This window comes from Vanellus vanellus, assembly GCF_965231255.1.
Source record: "Vanellus vanellus genome assembly, chromosome: 4".
NCBI classification, from domain to species: domain Eukaryota; kingdom Metazoa; phylum Chordata; class Aves; order Charadriiformes; family Charadriidae; genus Vanellus; species Vanellus vanellus.
The window spans coordinates 69,928,307-69,948,029 of NC_138909.1; the positions used below are offsets into that span (position 1 = coordinate 69,928,307).

General features: G+C 41.9%; 1 protein-coding gene across 5 annotated transcripts in view; it reads left to right on the forward strand.

Annotated features, from left to right (window-relative positions):
- Positions 1-19,723, forward strand: part of LIMCH1 (LIM and calponin homology domains 1) — a 189,829-nt gene that overhangs the window by 57,214 nt on the left and 112,892 nt on the right. For all 5 annotated transcript variants that reach the window (XM_082482133.1, XM_082482135.1, XM_082482136.1 and 2 more), the window contains exon 2: positions 13,710-13,780. In XM_082482133.1, coding sequence (XP_082338259.1) covers positions 13,710-13,780 — 71 coding nt within the window. The remainder of the gene's footprint in view (positions 1-13,709; positions 13,781-19,723) is intronic.

Here is a 19,723-nt window from a genome sequence, read left to right on the forward strand (position 1 = left end):
CCTTTTAACATCCCTTTATTAAATTCCTTTGTTCCCACATAAGTGTTTGTCCTACTAAGCATTTGTACCTGCTGGTGGTGTGACTGAGGAAAAAGATCTGTTGTTGCTGCTGAGGGGTAAAAATCACTGATGTTTTGAAAGGTAGAGAGCGATGAGTGTAAGCAAGTATCGCTTCAAGCTAATTGGGAGAAAACTTCTAGCAGTTTTTTTTAAAATGTGGAGTCAGAGTGCAGAATATGCAAAACACTACAAAAGCACTGGACTTAAAAGTATTTGGCCAAGGTTTGCAGTGTATGGTAAAAACAGATGGTTGGAGAGTGTGCTGGTATTCCTATTTTGGCTAGAAGGTGCCAGCTCGTACTCAGATACCTGGTGCCTCTCGTCATGTACAAAACCAGCAATAGTAGGATTGATTCCAGAAGAAAAATTAGCTTTAAGACAGATTAACTGGCATAGCTAAGTCAGGTGGTGGTTGCAAATGTATCAGCAGATCGGTCTTGGCAAAATAACATTGGTTTTCCAGCAGCCTCTCCAACTCCGTACAAACCTTTTCGTATTCTGCTGAGCGGTCTGCCCACAGTTGTGGAGTGAAAAATTAAGAAGCATATTCAGACACTGGATTGACTGTGAAGACGAAACTGTCCAAATTTCAGTGAGGTGTCGACTGATGCTTTCGTAGCGTACACCTGCGTCGGTTGCGTTTTTGTGTTTTTCTTTTTCTCGTCTCAAGGGAAGTCTCAAACACTTGGCCTTAATTCCAGACGACAGGTTGTTATCAGCCAGCTGTTCTGGTACCTTGCCGTAGGTGACTGCTTCTTTCAGCCTAAGCTGGGCAATATTTAGCACGAGAGGTTTAGAATTTGCACCTATTAGAGTCAGCTGATTGCAAGAGACACTTTTAATTTTAGCCAGAGAGAAAGAAGCTTTGGGTTCTTCCTGAGCTTTCCCTTTTAAAACCCCATGGGGGTTATCATCTTAGGTTCTAATATGGCTTTGGTGCACTTGCGGACTGTCGCAATTGAAAAACTATATGAGCACATGAACTCAGCAGCAAAGCTTCTGCTGTCATGCAGATACCTTTTCACATTAAAAAGCGAGGGGAGAGAAATACAAGTTCCTTTAAGTGAATGCCTTCTCAAAAGAATGTTGCGGTGTTGTCCAAAAAAAATGTTGGCTGATACACAGAATATCTGTATTATTAAAATACATTTTAGTGTTTTTTGTTGGGGGTGGGGTTTGTTATGGGTGCTTTTTTTATTTGTTTTGTTGTTGGGGTTTTTTTTTCCCCTCTCCATGTTGCGTATAATTTGCTATAATTAGGCAGGTATTCCTGTTCTGACAGTTCTGGTTCATTTTCCTGTTTGTAAGACAGTAGTGCTCTTCCATGGTTGGAAGTACAATATCACTGATGAGTGCCACATCACGTCAATACCCATGTGCTTTTTAATAGCAACAGAGAAAGTTGTTAATGATATTTACTTGCCTTTAATTTAATCTACTATTTGAATATGTGAAATTTGAAAACAATTTATTTAGGAAAGCAACTTTATTTCCCTTTTTATATAGTCATATGATTAATTAACAAATACTTTCAAGGATTCTGTTTTTTTTTAATTTATTTCAGATTTGAAGAAGGTTGCTCAGTGTATATGAGTGTTAGGAGGTACATGGAAAACCAATGTGCTGATAAAGAACTTCAATCAATCATGCTTTTCCATCTCATTTGACAGCTGGGAGTTGTGAATTAACTAATCCCGAAAAGTGCTTTGGAATCCAACACTGATAATATTTAAATGTATTTTTCAGTGTTGAGTCCTGTTGACGCTTCATGTTGAAAGTGGCATTTGAGTCGCCCTGTTGGCATGAGTGAGATACTCCAGATTGGTAGCGTGAGGGAAGCATGAAAATGTTCATGGGACAGGTCTGATTGTACCGGGGAAGTGGCCAACTCCAAATATTTCTTGGAATTGTAGAAGTGTAGCAAATGTTTTGAAACTTGCAGTTCTTATTGTTTAGATTGGAAATGTTAAGCGTGCTTTTAATAGGCTCCTCTTCCACTATTAAAGCATTACGGTGAAATAATTACATTCCTTTCAATCCGTTTTAGACCTCACATGGTTTCCACTAACAGTAAAAATAAAAGTAACAGCAATTAAAACAGTTGTCGGGTTTTCTTCTCTCTTTAGGAATTTATCTACTACAAGGCTAAAATGACAAATTTTATTGAAGGCAAATTTCTTTTCTTCCTCTGTCTGTATTTGAACCAGATGCTTAATCTAATTGTTCCTACTATTTGTTTCACCCAGCAATAAACGGGGACGGGAATGAGTGCTAGTGCGTCCCACTGATTTGATAAGGAGAGGTTGCTGGTTCTGTGCCTTGCTCCTTGGTCGGGTCTGCCATGGCTTCAGAGCTGGTGCTCCAGAAGGAGCCCTCACTGCTGCTGGCGTGCTGCATAATGGATGAGCCTGAACTGATGGAGGCAGCAGGTGCTCTAGCAATAGAAAGAGCTGTGTTTGTTATTGTTGTAAGCATCATCAATCCTCCTCCCTTTCCCCCCTTGTTCTCAGTGTCCTCCAAACAAAGGCTCCCTGTGTCTGCAGCAGCAGGGGAGAAAATAGCAACAATTTACCCTGTGTAAGGTTGCTGTTTTCTGTCTCAGGGGCAACCTTGTAAATAGATCTTGATTTGATGCTCTGGATCTGTAAGTGGCGTGTTTGTCATTGCAATACTAATTTATGAATTCCATTTAGCGGAAAACTCTACGGGTACCTACATGTAACTGCCCGATTCCAGCTCAATCAGATGAATGAAAAATGGCTTTCAATTCTAATTGCACTGCAAGATCGCTAGCTCCTATGGCAGCAATCTGCTGAAAGATAGGTCTACACAGTCTTTAGTTGGGGAAAAATGTGATTTGGGGAGAAGGAGGGGAGAGAAGTAAATAGAGCAGAAGGTGGAAAAAAGAATCGGAGATTCTTTTTCTTAGTTTTGCTTAAGCTGGTGGCTGCTCTCGGAAGTGCCTGTTCAACAGTAGGCTGTGATTTGAAATCTTAAAGTACTTTCTTTTCTGTTTAACAGCAGTCAAATCTACCACCGTATCATACCCACTTGCTCCAAAACATCAGTTGATTCTAGCTATTCCTAAGTGTTTCTCTTGTCTGGAGCATTAATGGCAGCCACTATTTCCTTCTGCAGGGATATTGCTTCTCCTTCAGGATTTGAGACATGGGGGGGGCATGGAGCAGAGTACGGGAGAACAGAAAAGCAGTTTCCTCCAGTAGAGGCTGCAGTAGGCTTTCTATCTGCTTGTAATGTCATTATAATTTGGAGATAAATGGTTGTTCTCTTTCACCATACCTTCCTATTTCTTTTCTGGTTTTGTTTCTTCCCTTATGGCAGCATTCTCTTTGTGGATGTGTTACCCTCTCCAGTCGCAATGCAAGATGAGAGGGGAGAAGAAAGGGTTTATTCCATTGCCATAAGATGGGTAAAGTGAACCAATGTCATTGAGAACTCGTAATTGTTGTGGATTGCAGCGGTATTACCATTTCTGTTGGTATCTGGAGGTCTGGAGTATCTGGCAGCAGAGATGGCATTTGCAGAGCGAGCCTTCTCGTCGCTTGTTCTGTTTCTTGCTCCGTGGTCAGGTTTGCCATGGCTTCAGAGCTGGTGCTTCTGGAGCCGTTGCTGTTGGCGTGCGGCATAATGCTGTAGATACCTTGTCTCCTGGAGGGACCCCTTGTACTATATGTTGTAGGTTGTGTCTGTTCCTTGTCTTTGGTCCTGGCTTCTGGATGAGCTTCGGACCCACGTTGTAGCCTTGTTTCCAGTCCTGTCTCTGGCCTCGTCTCCTTTTGCTCCTGACTGGACAGACCCCAGACCCAGTCCATCACTTTGCCATGTCTGATGCTGTGGATGGACCTTGTTACCAATGCCTGGCTCTGCCTGTCCGTTCGTGCCCTGTGTGACTGTCCCCCAGCAGTGAGGACACAGCTTGTGCTGGGGCCACACTCATCCTCTGGCTCGCCTGCCCATAGGGAGCAGATGGCCCTTGCTGCTCCCTCACAGCACTATGAAAATGGCTCCACCCTTGCTTGGTGGCCAAATAGTGTTTAAAAACTGGCTTAGCTGGAAAAGCATTCAGTGTGAGTGATTTTTCCTTAACTCTGTCTCTATAGAGGCAGGAACAAAATAGATCTACTTCCAAAGAGTTATTAACGAAGGCCTCAAAAGTGTGTGACTGAATTAAGGTTAGCCGCCTTTCTGCAGGAAAGTGGATCATTTTTCTTCATTCTGTGATTTTTGAAATGCACACTTTTTTCCTGTTTAGAAGCTGGTAGTTCAGCGGTTTGTTTGCAAGTGACTGCAAAGCTGTGGCACGCAGCTTTGTTCCTGCTGGCAAATGTGCCAAGTGACGATCCAGAGTTCGGAGGGAACATCCAAGGAGCTCAGATATTGCTCTCAGAAGTGTTGGTATTTTTCCTCTTTCCCTTTTATTTGAAAGGAGCAAAGTTTTGCAGAGTTATATTGATGGTAGATAGAACTATGCTTTTCAGCGGTGTCTGTATGAAGTGACTTACTCCGCATAGACGGTTTCCTGCTTTGCTTGCTCTGGGCTTCCAGGCTTGTTGCCTGGAGAACCAGGTCTTAAAATGCCTCACTGAGCAATACTTTTATATATATATATATATATATATATATATTTAAATTGTACAGACTGTAAATGGGACACTTTACATATGGACTTGTCTTGATATGGCTTGATGACATTAAATTTAAAAGCTTCAAGGTAGACTGGTGCCTAGCGATGCTCATCGGCATTTCAGAGGCTCCACTGAGACCTTAAGACATTAAGTGTCATCTTTAAATGGCTGGTTACACTCAGTAATGGTTTGCTCAAGGGAACACCTAATTTCTTCAAGAAGAGAAGCTGGTGTCCTCTAGCAGACATTTTTCATAGCAAAACTCTGTAACAGTACTGCGGTTTGGTAGTCTCTCTCTGTTGACAGTGGATAATGACAAGCTGAAGTGCTTCTAGTGTTGGGCCTCTCTAACTTGCAGCTTCTTGTATGTTTGTATTCCTGTCTCTGTCCAGCTTTAAATGTGTGTAGTTTCAAAGTTGCCTGCCAAGATGCACATTCCTGGCAAAAAGCAATGCGCTGGTGTCAAAAATTTGCTCGTCCAAGAAATAGTAGCACAATGGTCTTGTAAAATACAAATGCAGCGATAATGTAGAATCGGTTAGAGCAGTATGAAGTGGCGATTAACAAGTCTAGATACTGCAATGATCCCATCATCTCCTACAGAGCTGTTGATCTCTTCATTGCTTTGAGGGTGAGACAAGATGTTGGGCTCAATGAGGAGTCTGCTTGCTGCCTGTGTTTTGCTCTGCAGCTGTAATTAGTTGATGGAGCTTTAAACACTTCTGGTTCAGGACTGTCTAAACTTTCTAAAGCTGGAGGAGAGAAAATAGAGGGTTTTATTAGCAGATGCTTCAGATCCAACATGTAGATGATGCAATGTAGCATGTACTTTGGAGGAGCAGTTTTTCAAGACCGTGGGATACTGCAACTAGAAAAAGGAGTTAAAGGATGAAACGACGTCTAGTCTAATTCTTTGCTCTCTTAGAGATGGCCAGAAACCCAATTTCCTGTTTTGCTGGATAGTTGCTAGTGTAATCAACCTGAGGCAAAGGAAAAAATGTCTCCTGGCCTTTGCTAAAAAAGCTTTGGCTTGGTGATAAAGTGTGAGGCTGACATGTTTTGATCTGACAGCTGCTTTGAGTTCAGTAGCCAGAGCTTGAGTTATCTCTCTCCATCAGCACTGATTCCAGCTTCAAGACGCATCACGTTAGGGAAATAATAAGGGCTAAATCAATAGTTACTGCTTTTGAGCGTAGTTCCCTGGCTTTTTTCTGCATGCAACTAAAGAGGGACAATAGAAGGCAGTGCATGTGTTTGTCTGCCCATGGCAAGCCCCAGGGGATCGCAGTGAAGAGGTTGGAAAATTCATAATAACTTTAATCAGCCTTCCATTTTTCAATGAGCAGACTGCTTGTTTAGCCTGGTTGGGTAAGAAAATAAGACCTTGGGAAAAAAGTGTTCATGATAGCAAGTAATTAGTAGTCATCTGTTCCTCTTCCCTTCAAAGGTGCAGGAACTGCCATTAAGTACCGGTTCACCCTGAACTGGGGTAGGTTGTGCAGCAGTAAAAAGGGGAGCCGACCTGGGAGCTTTCTCCAGACGGGGTAGAGGCGCAAGGCCAGGCTCTCCAGACGGCCAGGACTAGATTAAACGAGGGCCTTGGATTGAGGAGGTGCATTCTGTGCTCTTGCCTTCTGGTTTCTTGTACTTGTTGGCTCCACATTGTACATGCTAATCCTGCTCTCTGCTCCTCTGACCATCTGCATGGGGTCTTGTTTTTACAGAAGAGAGTACAGAGCTAAAGAACGTTTCATTACGGTAAGATGCAGCTTCCATCAAATACGAGTCCTTTTCCTGAAATAGTGCTTCATTCCTCCTTCTCAGCAGTCAAGGAGGATGAACACTCGACTGATAAATCAATCCTACAAGCCTACAACCCCCCCCTTCTTTGATTCACATTAAAACAACGACATGATGGATCCCACAGTACAGGAAATAAATTTTTCTCATATGGACCCTTTTTTTCCTTGTTGTTTTTAGCAATAAAAAGAACCCTAAATTGAACCACTGATTAAAACCAGGTATCTTAGGGTGTTCTGTTATGTCTGTCATCTGGTATCTAATTTTGATAATACTGCTTGAAGTACAGATAAGAAGCTGGTTACCCATAAAACACCAGTGCAATACCAATTTACTGACTGTCAAATACAAATTTGATGTAACAGATGACCTGCTGCTAGGTGACACTTTCAGGGCTTGCGCTACAGCCAGGAGAAGTCTGACAGAAGATGCTTTTAAGATCTCTCTTGTTGCTCTTTGTTCTTTCTCCACAAAATGTTCAACCTTGAATGAAATGTTTCTGCCCCACCCCACCCCAAAGGGAAGGCTGCAACGTTTGGCAATGCACCTGGGAATGTATACAAACAGCATTAGGGAGGGGAGATGAAAAAGAAGGCTGATTTTACTCTATCATGAAATTTTAACGCTCCTTAGCAGCTTGCCAGCCAAGCGGGATTATACTACCAGATGTCCTGGCAGAAATGTGTGCGGCTCTGCGAGATCATAAATCCAAACAACGTATGGCAACCCTGCATGTATAATAGCTGCTGTTAGCAATGCAGAGTTTTAGTGTGGAAAGCTCTGGTGACGGGCAGGATTATCAAGGACAAAACCTTCCCAGACTTAGCTTTAAAGCCTTAGGTAGGTAATAGCTGCTGATGGCGGCGGTATGTTAATGGAGAAAGGAGGAATATCGTGATGCCTGTGCTTTATCAGCAGCAATAAGCCTCTTTGGCTTGCCGTTGTCTTCTCCTATCGTGTCTTGGCCTTTCAGCAGGCAGAATTGTCATGCAGATGCTCAGAGGCTGTTCTCTTCTCTTCTCTCTGTTGGTGTGTACGAAAGCACTGAGGGGCTGATGTCAAAGACCTGCTGAACTCAAGGGTCAAGAGAGCAGTGCTGATCCGTAAGAGTTCAGAGTTGGCATGTGGATTGTCTTGAGTGTCAATGTTGTCTTCATCTTGGTAAATTCTTGTTTAGTAGGAGCAACAGGGATGGTGGAGGCCTGCAGTGGAAGTTTGTCTTTCTGTGTTTCTTTTGTTGTGTTTCCTAAATAGAGTACTTGATTGAACCTGTTCTTTTAGTCTACACATTAAATATAAATGCATGTGTCCATTCATAGGATCATTTCCTCACTAAAATATGCAAAGAATTGGCAAAAAAACAGCTGTTGTGGGTTTTTTTTTTAGTTGCCTCTCCCTTCGTGGAAAAGAAAAAGCACTCAATGGCATCCTGCAGCAAAGAAATCATTCCTTTGGTGAGGACTTCATTGGCTCCACCAAAGGTGCTAGGAATATGTTTGTGTCAGTGGGTATGGTTCTCCCATGTTAAATGTTGACACCAAACTGTCAGATAACCCAACTGACAGTCTGACAGACGGAAATTGAAAGCAAATGGGGGAGAATATGCTACCCCCTATTCTATTCTGTTATTTCTAGAAAAAAAACCTGAGTTCCTATGAAGCGTGAAAAAGAGCAAGTCAACTTGTTGGCTCTTTAAAGAATAGTAGGAGGGTGACTAGCCAGAGGAGAAGAGCAAAGGGGACTTCAGCATGGCTAGTTAACTTTGTAAGTTGCAGTTAAACTTAAGTGACCAGAAAGTGGAAGATCTAAAAATAAATAATGTTAAGTGCTTTCTTTGGAGATTAATTTTATTATCCACGTGTGAAATCTCCCCCCATCCTCCCATGCATTCTTTAAATTTTCAAGTTCCATAGTGCGGAATTTCAGGTGGTTCATTGCTGGCTACATTAGTCATTCTGAGCTCATGCTGGGTCTGTCCTTGAGAGTAGAAATACACACTGAAGATATTTAAGTTGTTTGCTCTTTTATTGATTTTAGTAGTAAATTACCTCAATACTGTAATGCCTTGGAAAGATTTGTGTGGGGCGTTTGTTGTCATTCAGCTTTCCTGGAAGATAGGTATGCCTAGACCAGTGTTTGTTGCTCTTGAAGACTGCATGAATGGAGCTTCCCGAGTTTGTCTGTGCTAAATCAACTAGCTTCCTAATATTTGTAATAAAGCTGTTTAGGGCTGTCTTATACTGCTATAATATAAGCTATTTAAATCCCTCTGCTGTGGAGTAAGAGGCAGGGAGCTCGTGCCTAGATGATGGGTTCTGTCCCCTTTCGCAGACAGAGCAAAGCATCGCCTGTGCGCGATGTGGCAGAACCAGGAGCTGGTGAAGGGTCTCCAAGTCCTGTTGCACCGCCATAGCAATGTGGTACAGTTCTGATCTGCAAACATAAAGCCGGCTTTAAATTTGTCAGTGTTGTTTAGTTCAGAAATCTCTTGTCTATGCTACATGACAAAGGAATTTAACTTGCATATTCATGCTATTAGCTCAAATGAGATGTCAGAAATGGGGAAGTAGGAATTCATTACTCTAGAGGCACCAAATCCTGATGCCGTAAAAACTGTCATGCTTCTTTTGGTGGTTTGTGTTCCCTGCTGCTTACATGATCCAATGCTTTCTATTTAGATACCTGTGATTATTACAGTTTAAGCCTTACTTTTACATGTCCCTGAAGTAAAACCGGTATGTTTTCTAGTGAAGTAGCAGTGTGGGCTTTTTTCATATAAGTAAAAAATTATATAGAGGAAAACAGTGGTTTTACAAAGTTGAAATGCAGCATACCCATGAACAAAGAAATTAACAGCCTACAAAACTTTTTGAAAATCATTCTTTTATTGCTGTCATGCTTCACAAACCCTCCAAAATGCATAATGAGTAACAAAGACCTCTCCCTGCTGTGTCTATATTTTTGTTCCCTGCTTTACATGCTATTTTCAGACGTGCACATAGAAAACGACACTAACTATTTCCAAAGTGTTGTCCCTGATGACTTACTGTTTATTCAACTACTTACATCTTGTTGGCCGAGATAAATTTCACCTGAGGCCAGCATCTGCTCCCTAATTTGTCACCTTTTCTTTTTCATGCCCTTAAGCTGTTTTGACACCAGAGGCTTTGCAAGCTCCATCTCAGGAAGCACCAGCAGCAATACAAAACGCAAGGAAAACAATGTGGACTGAAGCTTAGTGAAAATAGAGTTGTGTAATATGGCACTGGTTAGTGGCTGGATGACAGCCATCCTTGATGACATAAATTTAGTGGCATGCGTAACTGCAAAGAACAAAGGAGTTTATCAGCAACAATACTGTATATAAGAAGTGTTACCGTGTGTAAATATATATTAAAGTTGTTGCCATAAGCTTGTGATAGAGAGCCATTGTGCTGTGGTTTAGTCTCCTAATATTCCTTTTGGAAAAACTTTTATTGCAAATTTTAGGTTCATTTTCTGGGTTGTTAAGTGGCAGTGAAATTGAGAAACACGTCCGGCAGTCAAATAATTGCCCTGGTTGAAGACGCTTGCAGCTTTTTACAGAGAAGAAAATGTCATCCAGATGATGAATAAAACCAACTCCTCCTCACGTAAATGAGGCACAATAATAAATTATATTGTTTCACTTCTGTTCTCTATTTTTAATTTACGGTATGATAGGGAAAGGCAGCTCTTTTCCTCCAGCTTTATAGAACTTACTAAAGAAGTGGCGGGCTTTTTTAGTAATTGTTAGCAGGATACAGCTTGTGCTTTGCACCTTAAAGAAGGTGCTTCGTTCTAACTTGGGTACCCCTGCACTACAGAGAATTACAGTGTACGGGCATTGCAGAACTCAACAGGGAACTCTTCCAACTATCCTGCTTCTTCCTGTACCGCTTAAGTGCACCAGCTTGTGCTGGCAATGCGGTGGCGATGTTAGGTAGCAGATGGAGTTGTGTCTTGAAAGCATGTAAGATGTGGTGGTCTAGAGAGGGCCTTGCGAAGAGAGGCCAGGTCTTAATGTTCTCTCAGTTATCATCATCGGGTTTCAGTGTTTGTGTTCCCCCCCCCCTTTTCCTGAAGGCAGCAGTCCAGCATACAGACTACATTGCATTTGTCCATGACTGGTTTTGTGCATGTTCAATTTTGAACCCAAATTCTCTGTAATATTTAAGCTGATGGGCTGAAGATCTGTTCCCCCGTTTTCCAGTTTTCTGTACCTGGCTGCAGATGTACGATTTTCTTTGTCCAGTAAAGCTCAGTAGAACCACTGTAAACGCTACCCTCTCATCCTTGTATGTCAGTGCGTTCAGAGTTTCATCCAGCAGTCAAACTGGAGGTTTTTCCCAGAGATGGAAGAAGATGAGCTTGTAGGGACAGAGCAGTGCTTAGATTGATAACAGGAACACAGTCCTGTGATGCACGCAAGTTTTGTGGTGCCATGGCTAATGCACCTACTTTCCTTTTTGCATGGGTTTGGGCAAACTTTAGTGTGCACTTAGCTATGTGGGACTCTGCTTGCAAATATGAGAGTGCCAACCCTTTTGCTTGAAGTCACTTTAAATCCTCACTCCTCCCAGCCTGAGTGCGTTGAGCAAAGGTTTTCTCAGACGGGCGCGGGAGGGTGGCCTGTAGGCCTGCTGCAGTTGTTCTTGGGGGTAACTTGGCAGCGTTAGGTTAACCGTTGGACTTGATGATCTTAAAGGTCCCTTCCAACCGGAATGATTCTATGAATCTGTGGCCCAAACTGGCCTCTGCAGAGGGGGTGTGTGTGTATGTACGCACATGGGTACGTGTGTGCATATGCCAAGAAACTGAGCTCTGGTTTCCTCTGGAAAAGGTGGACTCAGCTTCTTCCTCCTCTCGGTCGCCTTTTGGGTTTATCTTTGTCATTAATAATGTCATCTTCATGCGTATTTTTAGTTTCTAGCCTTTCTCTGTTGAACTGTTCTTACATTTTAATTGGCTAAATCAGGAGACTTGTAGCTGATTAATGTTTCCCCTCTGCAGCTGGATCATCTAGAAGAGGCATAAACCTTCCCGTGCCTCATTTGCTTCCAGTTCCTTTTCAAACAGACATGCAGTGTTCCTGCATCTTCCTGTCTTTCCTCACCTGCTGTCAGGTGGTGTTCTACCTCTCTCTGGTTGAACTGTTGTTCCAGCTGTGCATTTGCATTTCATCATTTTACTTGTGCGGCCAGAAATTATGTATGAAACCTTCCTACACGGGTAATAATGACAGCAATATTCAGGTGACAGCTTTTGGCGGGTAGATTCTTACCTGAATTGTGTTAACAGTTTCAGTGCTACTCCCTGCTGAATGGGGGTGTTCAACAAACACATAAAAAGATTGACTTCCATAGCTGGAATGTTTGATGTTGAGGGTAAAATAAGATTACTTTTTTTTTTTTCTCTGCAGAGATGAAAAAGACACTATGAGTCAGGCTGTTAGGAAATAGCTCTTCCTATTCCTTTCTGTACTGTACTTTATTCTATGGATGAAATAAAAGTCAGTTTTGATATGCTCTGTCTGTCCTTCATCCCAAATGCTCATGGTTTTATTGTCATGATTTCCCTCTGTTCCAGCAGATCAAGATTAGAGATGATTTGCTATGATTAGAGATAGTGTAAATGACCTCTTAATCATTTAAACTTACTGGGAAATTGCTTGTGGTTTCTTCTGAGGTATGAGGGCAACAGAGTGCCTTGTTCTACTTTGTGCATTTGCAGAAAATATGATTGTCAATGGATGTCTTTATGGTACGCTTTTCAGAGTGTGAGGGGTTAAAGTTTGAACGCTGTCATACCAGTTTGTTGGGAGAGGTTCCTTCGTATTGAAAAAAACAATATGCTTATAATTAAGTGGGGGATTAGATTTTAGGCTTTGCATTTGTACTTCAATTCAAAAAAAGTGTCGTTCCCTGTCTAAGACTTGTGCGTAGCTATAACCAGCATTTGTGAAGCTGGTGCATTCGCTAATCCCGTGGGAAAGTGCCAAACTTGTCAGTTTTTATAAATTGCTGTCTTTATGACAGGAAACTGGGAGGGGAAGGGTCTTGTATCTGAATGGAACAGCAAGGAGAAAATGGGGATGTAAGGACAGATGTGTCCCCAAGCCACTATTCTCTATGGTGGAAGCAACGCCCAGACCAAGGGTCTTGCTGAAAGATTGGATGAGAGCCATGAGAACTCTATAAGCATCCGGTAAATGTTTTGGCTGGGTGAGGAGAAGACCTCCTGGAGGACAATTCAAAACTAGGCAGGCTTTTTTGGCTTTGTTTTGTTTCTGTTCAGCATTCTCTAAACATAGCAACTATTTTTATATGTTTGTTCGTGGTAATAATAACTATTCTTTACTTTTAACTGAGCACATAATCTGTTGAGATTGATTTGAGGATGAATGGCAAGCCATTGTCAACATAGTAGTGAGTCATAAATGGGGGTTCAGTCATGCTTGTAGCATCCGGCACCCTCAGGCGAGATTGGGATTCCTAGATGGTTCCTAGACAGTCCATCCCTAAGCAGCACAGACTGGCTTAAGAACTCGTAATGCAGAACGTACCTCCTGCTCCAAGCATCCCTGACAGGCTGTAGACTGTGAGTAGGTGCCTAAACCTCAGCTTCCACCAGGTTTGTATTCATGCTTACAGTTGTCTTGATAATGTGAAATATTACTTAATATGACCAGGAGTATTGTGGCCTGTGTCTGAAGGGCTGTAACTCATGCAAGTGCTTCCAATTGCCTTTGCTTATTCTATAAAGGTGATGGCTTAAAAGCCAAAGGTTCGAGGCAGGTATAAGATTTTTAACACGATGCAAAAAAAAAAAGCAGTAAAAATGCACAGTTTATTTAAATACAATAGTTTTAAAATTCAAGATGCTGCAGAATAAAATTTAAAAAAAATTCTGAAAATTACATTGTAGTTTTTGGTTGGTAGTTTTTTGTTTTTTACTTCTAGAAAACAGCTTAGCTGTAATTTGTAATTGCACTGGCCAGAGCGAATACTTGTTCTGGGTTAAATAGCTTCATGAAACGGGAAGGGAGAAACTGGTTGATGAACACAACTTAGTCCTTTGGCAAGACCACTAAAGCTCAGATGTTTCCTATGCTGTAACTGAATGTTATGAATTGCTCTTGTAAAGTAAGCCTTCTAATAGATGTCACTCTTCTGTCTTTTGCAGCAAGTGACGGGCAGAAGTTTTGGTGAGAAAGATTTTCGTTCTGGATTAGAAAACGGCATTCTTCTGTGTGAGTAAGTAGCACTTATAATTTTGAGCCTTGAACACAATCTTGACTAAAGATGAAATGAACTTGAGCTAGTGTGTCCAATTCTTGGTTTCCTTTTGCGAGTTTTGACATTGTGCACACTGGTATTTCACTGCAGCATCATTTCAGTGCCAAAGCTATTGTTATGGTGAGGATTGAAATGTGGCTTAAAGAAAACAGGTTTTGCAAAGTGCTTCCCTCACTCCACCCCGGCTCCTTAGTTGAGTTATGTAAAGTAAAAATGATGTTTGCTTTTTGGTTTCCTTTTATTTAAAGATGTTAACCACAGATTGGCAAATGGTGTTCCACACCTGCCTGCGGACATCTCTGCTACAGTGAGGCGTTTTGGACAGACTCCAGGTCCGAGCACTGTCAGGAGTTAGACATCTGAATGCCATCAATACTCAGCTGCTTTTATAGTTTCTGGAAAGGTTAGGCATCCTCTAAATTTTACCTAAAGGTGTATTTGAATGATGTGTTTTGTAATTTTTGGACAAGAGACGAAAGTTAGCTTTTGCACGTTTCTCTCTGTTTTTAATAGCTAGTTTTTATTCAGAGTCTTCAAAAGCATGTTGTGGGCTTAGGTGCCAAAGCTGGTGGCTTTAAGAGCGATTTGGAAGTGTGCCCTCATGCCTGTAGTTCTTTGAAAATCACATGCAGGTTGTCAGGAGTTTGGGATCTGAATCACCTGCATGGACCGATTTCTTTCCCTGAGCGTGCAGGGATGTCACTGAAGTCAGTAAAAGCTGTCTTTGCGCACCAGAAGGATGAAGCTTGTGCAGAACTGAATACATATTGAAATTTATAAATGAGATTTCCTGACGTTTAGCTGGACCACTGCAGCTATTGGTCAAGTTTTATACTATGAAAAATACTGGAACTTGGAAACTGTTTTCAGCAGTAGAGTTGAGCTGATATCCTGTAACTCAGCTCTAGGTAGCTTATGATAGCTTTTAAACCTGCCTGTGTAAATACTGTTGTATATCTCACTGGTGTCATTAATCAGATGGCTTGAACTTTAGCTGTTAAAGGGGAAAGAAAAACATAAAGGAAATGATTAGATCTGGTTTGATTGTAGTTGCATGTCTTTGCTGAGGAGTGGCTTCAGGAGGAGGGAAGTAGTTGTTATTGTTGATCAAAAGTTGTGTAACTCGGAAGGAGCACGCAGCTTACCTCTTTGTATTTAAGGGTTGCCTCTTGCACAAGATCTCTCCCCTCTGTGTGTTCAAGGGAAGTACTGTGTGCTGAATCATTTCACAGTGCTCTTTAAATGTTAAGGTTGAATTGTGTTGCATGAAAAATAAGGGATGTGTGTTTCGAGATTAGATTGTAATCTTATCTGCAAGTAAGCAGAGGTAGTCTGATTTAAATGCTGTAAATCTTTAAGATGTAAAGCTTAACTAACTAATGTTTTGCTAATGAAACGCATAAATATGTATTTCTTAAGAGGCTGTGAGCTCCAGTAATAAGCAAGTCAAGGGACACCACTTGGTTATACTACTAAATTGCTCTGTGATGTTGGGCAAATTGCTTGTCTTTGATTACCACCTGTGGATCAGTGCAAAACAATTTGGAGGGTTCCATCTCCTCAACCTCAAATCTGAGAGGCCATGATGTTTGTATTGCATCCCGCTCCTGGCAGCTGTGGCTGGTGGATAAACTGTATAGGCTAGAACATTCAGCAGAGAGCTACCAATTTGGCCTTCAAGTTTGACTTTCTGATGGTGAACAAATTATGATGCCAACAATAAAAGCCTGTTCCTCACTGGTTCCGAGTCCACTGTAAAATAAAGAACTCAACAGAAATCTAGAGTGTAACACTGAGAGCTCTTAATGTATCGTCAAAAAGTACAGGTTTTGGTAGGTGAAGCACTGGTAGTTAACTTTATCTCTTGCTCAGGGAAGAAGTGCTAGTGAAACTGCCACAGGCAGTAGGAGTAGGCGGGAGTTTTCTGGTTTATCAGAGACCTACCTGGGTACCTCATGAACAAAATCTAGTAGTATTTAAGCTTCTCTCAACCTCTTTCTAATCTGTTGTGCTTTCATCACAGCTGACCTCAACAAGCAGATGACAGTCAGATCTCAAAGTCTCTGATAAGGCAAGAAAGAAATTATAGCTGTCTTAGTTTTCTGAAGACGGGAGAATTTGCTGCCTTCGGTCTGGTTTATCTGATTTGTTGAAATTTTAGGGAGAAGCTAAACTGGCCTCAGTTTATCTCCATGGGGCAGTAGTCACTGCTAGGGTCATTAAGTAGCCAATTATAGCCAGACACTTGTGTGGGTAATGTCCACGTGAGCGTTGGGTGGTGCTTACTTCCACATGGCTGTTTCAGTGTTTTCCTTGCCTGTTGTATTTTGTGGTGAGGCCTGAAAGCAAACTCAGGTCCTGAAGGATCCCAGCAGCTAGAGGGCTGAAAACTGATGTCAGGAATGGGGACGCAGCTGGTACACCCCGAGTCTCCCAAATGTTGTTTCAAGCTGCCGTCTGACTTTGCAGGGTGTTTTGCAGAAGGGAGAGGATGGGGGTAGCCATCATGTCTGTTCCCCAGACAGTCAGACAAGCCATGTGCAAAATGGCACGGGGGAAATGTTTGTCTGTGTCTAGCTAGAGCAGGGTTGTTGGGGCTTTACACACAGTAATGCCAGGCCTCCCTCTGGTTGGTCCCGATGTCTATGGCCTACGCATCCTGCAAGCTCAGGCAGGCGTCACTACACCGGTTATAAATGATCCATTCACGTCTAGTAACTACCTGTATATCTTAATAAAGGAAAACTAATAAAGCAGAGTGATGCTGAAAGCTTGGAGTCTTGGGAGGGACGTGTTGTGGGCCACCAGCCTGACTAGCGGAGCAGCCCTACGTGCGTGTGCTAGCCATAGGCACCCACTCGCCTTGTGCCTGCCTCTGCGGTAGTGTCTGCGCTGCGGCTGGCCTCTCCATCAGGCCTCATCACAACACTTTCATAGCTTGCCGTGCTCAACTCGGGAGCCGATGGAGCATATTTAAACAATGCAGGATGCCATAAAGCGGCAAGCTGACGGACGAGAGTAACACAAGCCCTTCCTTCTTTCTGGATATTTGAAAGCCCACTTGTGCAGTTGCCCCGACAGCGCCGGCTCCAATTGTTCACCCAGCTGTGCTGGGAAACCGGTGACTATGACTTCTGTTCGTCTGAAATGAGTTCATGGCTTTTTAGCACAGCTGTCTGACATCAGCGCAGGTGGCGATTTCGGCAAAGGGACATCATAGCTAGGCGGAGGCAATTCCTGCTCTATTCTTGCCTTGTGTATTAAAGTCTCATATGCAAAGAGTGAGGAATTTCCTGGCTACTCTACTGCATGGGTGGGCAAATGTGCCCTCCTGGGGACACAGGGGAAGGCTACATAGGGCAGGAATACAACACCACTAGCAGTAAATATCACTAGAAATCCCCAATTTCCGCTCCAGCACATTTGGGTTTTTTTTAGGTTTGGCCCAGATATCATAAGACGCTAGAGGATTAATCAGGAATAAATTAGATAGGGTTGTTGCAATGCTTAGATGTTCCTATTTTACGGATTCAGACATTTGAATGTTGATTGCAAAAGAAAAAGTGTATGTTTTCTCCATCCACTTGTCCCCCATGGATTTGGGTAGTTCTGTTGCTTTTCTGAAACAGCAGATAAGGAAGTTGAAGTCGCTTTCATTTCTATCCATGCAACAATTGCTATTAATAAGTTTAATAATTGCTACATGAAGACAAAAATGTGTACAACTTCCTGCAACCTTGCCTGATTATTACTGCTCCAATATTCTTGCAAGTGTGTTTTTAAAGCGAGCAGTTGCTTTCCATTCTCCTTGCTGTCTGTCTCCCTTTGCTCAGCTCTGCTGCCGCAGGATTCCTTCTTTCACATTGGGCGTTCAGCAGTTAGAGGTCTCTGTGGGGGTATGAGACTTGGAAAACCCAAGTTATTTACTTGCTTTGATGTGACTATCCAAGGGTGATAAATATCCAATGTATCGGTAAGCATTTCTGACATGCAATTGGGATCCTATATTCTCTCAATTTCTCTGGAATTAAGCAGTCCAGCCACCCTGAAAGTGTGTATTAGTGGTGATGAGTGCCTAATGTCGGGAATAGGTCCAAACCATAAAGAAGAGTAACAACAACAGCTGGGATGTGGATCCTGGGCAAAGGACCGACCTTAACCAATGAACTCAAACTGAATCCAGATTTAGATACCAGCAGAAATGATTTGGCTTTGCAGTGGGGTCCAACAGCATCATGATTGTGCGTAACCTTGGGTTCTGTATGTAGAACAGTTTAGCTGTGTGTCTGGCTTATGTATGCATGTAAATCAATTTATAGCAGTAAATGCGGGCATAATAAATCTTTGATTTTTCTCAAGCATGAAAGTTCTAACAAATATTTAACTGCATACCTGGAGAAGTCATGGCATAAACATAAAAGTGAAAGCGGAATAACTGTATGAGGTTAAAGATGTATGTCACTTGCATAAACAATTCTGGATATCAACTTATAAGCATTTTCCCAAACTGTTCTTTGTTTCTTAGGACACTTATTTTGTATATTAGCACTTGGTGTTATGTAGTGTAGCTTAGTAAGATGTGCAGAAACTATGCATGTTGTTGGAAACCAGGATTCTTTGACTCTGTAACTTTTTCTTTATTTTTCAAAACAGCAACTATGAAGGTATTTTATTGATTTTAAGTAAACTTGGTAAAATTGGGTATGTACAGTGAATTAAGGAAAAGTTTTTACACTTTTTCTCATGTGGGACAATATCTAGGAAAGGCAGTTCCCTTCAGATGTGCATGTTAGGAATATATGCTTTTAAAAAGTACAAGAAAGTTTTTTAGGTTTTATATTTAAATAAAAAAAGTGAGTAGTCATGCACATAGATTATTTTAATAGTATTTGAAGAAAAAGTGAAGTGTGGCTATAAAGCTGAGCGAGCTGAAAGTGATTGTGACCAAGAATTACTTAATGGGATTTATCATTCACTCTGTCATGAGAATAATTTTCATCTGTAAATAAGAAATCTCCTTGGCTTGTGTTCTTCATGTCACTGGTGATGAATGAGCTGCTTTTTCTTAGACTGCAGAGTTTCTTTGGGCTTGCATCATGGTTATAGTGCATCTGACCAAGCCCTGGGCTGACATGAATGCTGTTTTCAGCAAGGGCTGGGTATGTGCCAGATCAGTGCAAGTGTAATGCTATGGAATAGTAAAACTTTGTCTTCTCAGTCGGTGGTACAGTTAGGTGTGGAGAACAGCCTTCATTGTATATAAGGTGTTTCAGTTGTTTGGCTGTTGAAAAATCAAGTTCTTCCTGCAAGTTAATGTCACTTACGTAAAATTCTCATGCCACTTATGGAGACCTAGTAGGGAAAAACAAATACTCAGTCACCTTTGTAGATTGTAGGATTTTGCAGATAGGTTATTTTACTTGTCTGTCAGTGGTATAGGCCTGGCATCAGTTCAACACGCGGCTGTGTCGTGTACAGTGCAGAGACTCTTGTCTTGCCAGATACCTCACTGGAGAAGTTAGTGGGTGCCCAGCCCCTTATGCTTAATTAGGCTTTTGCTTTGAATTTCCTGTTCCTGGAAACTAAAAAGGTATTTGAGTTTCATAGGCCTACTTGAAGTTTTGAATGTGACCCATGCCTTGAGGTGAGAAGGGATTGGTGTTCTCCTGCGGTTTTCAGGCTCTGCGTTGTAAAGCCAAAACATTATCAGCATCGTGGATTTGGCGTGTCTCCAGTTTGGAGAGACGGGCCCCAGGGCTCATTAAGCATTAAAATTTAGGTTCGTGTGAGGACATTTGAAACAGTTTTATATGAATCCAGAGTTTTTAATCTTTAAGTTTTATTGCCATGCTGTAATGAAGAGCTATTTATTAGTATGGTTTAGGGGAGAGTCAAAGGTAA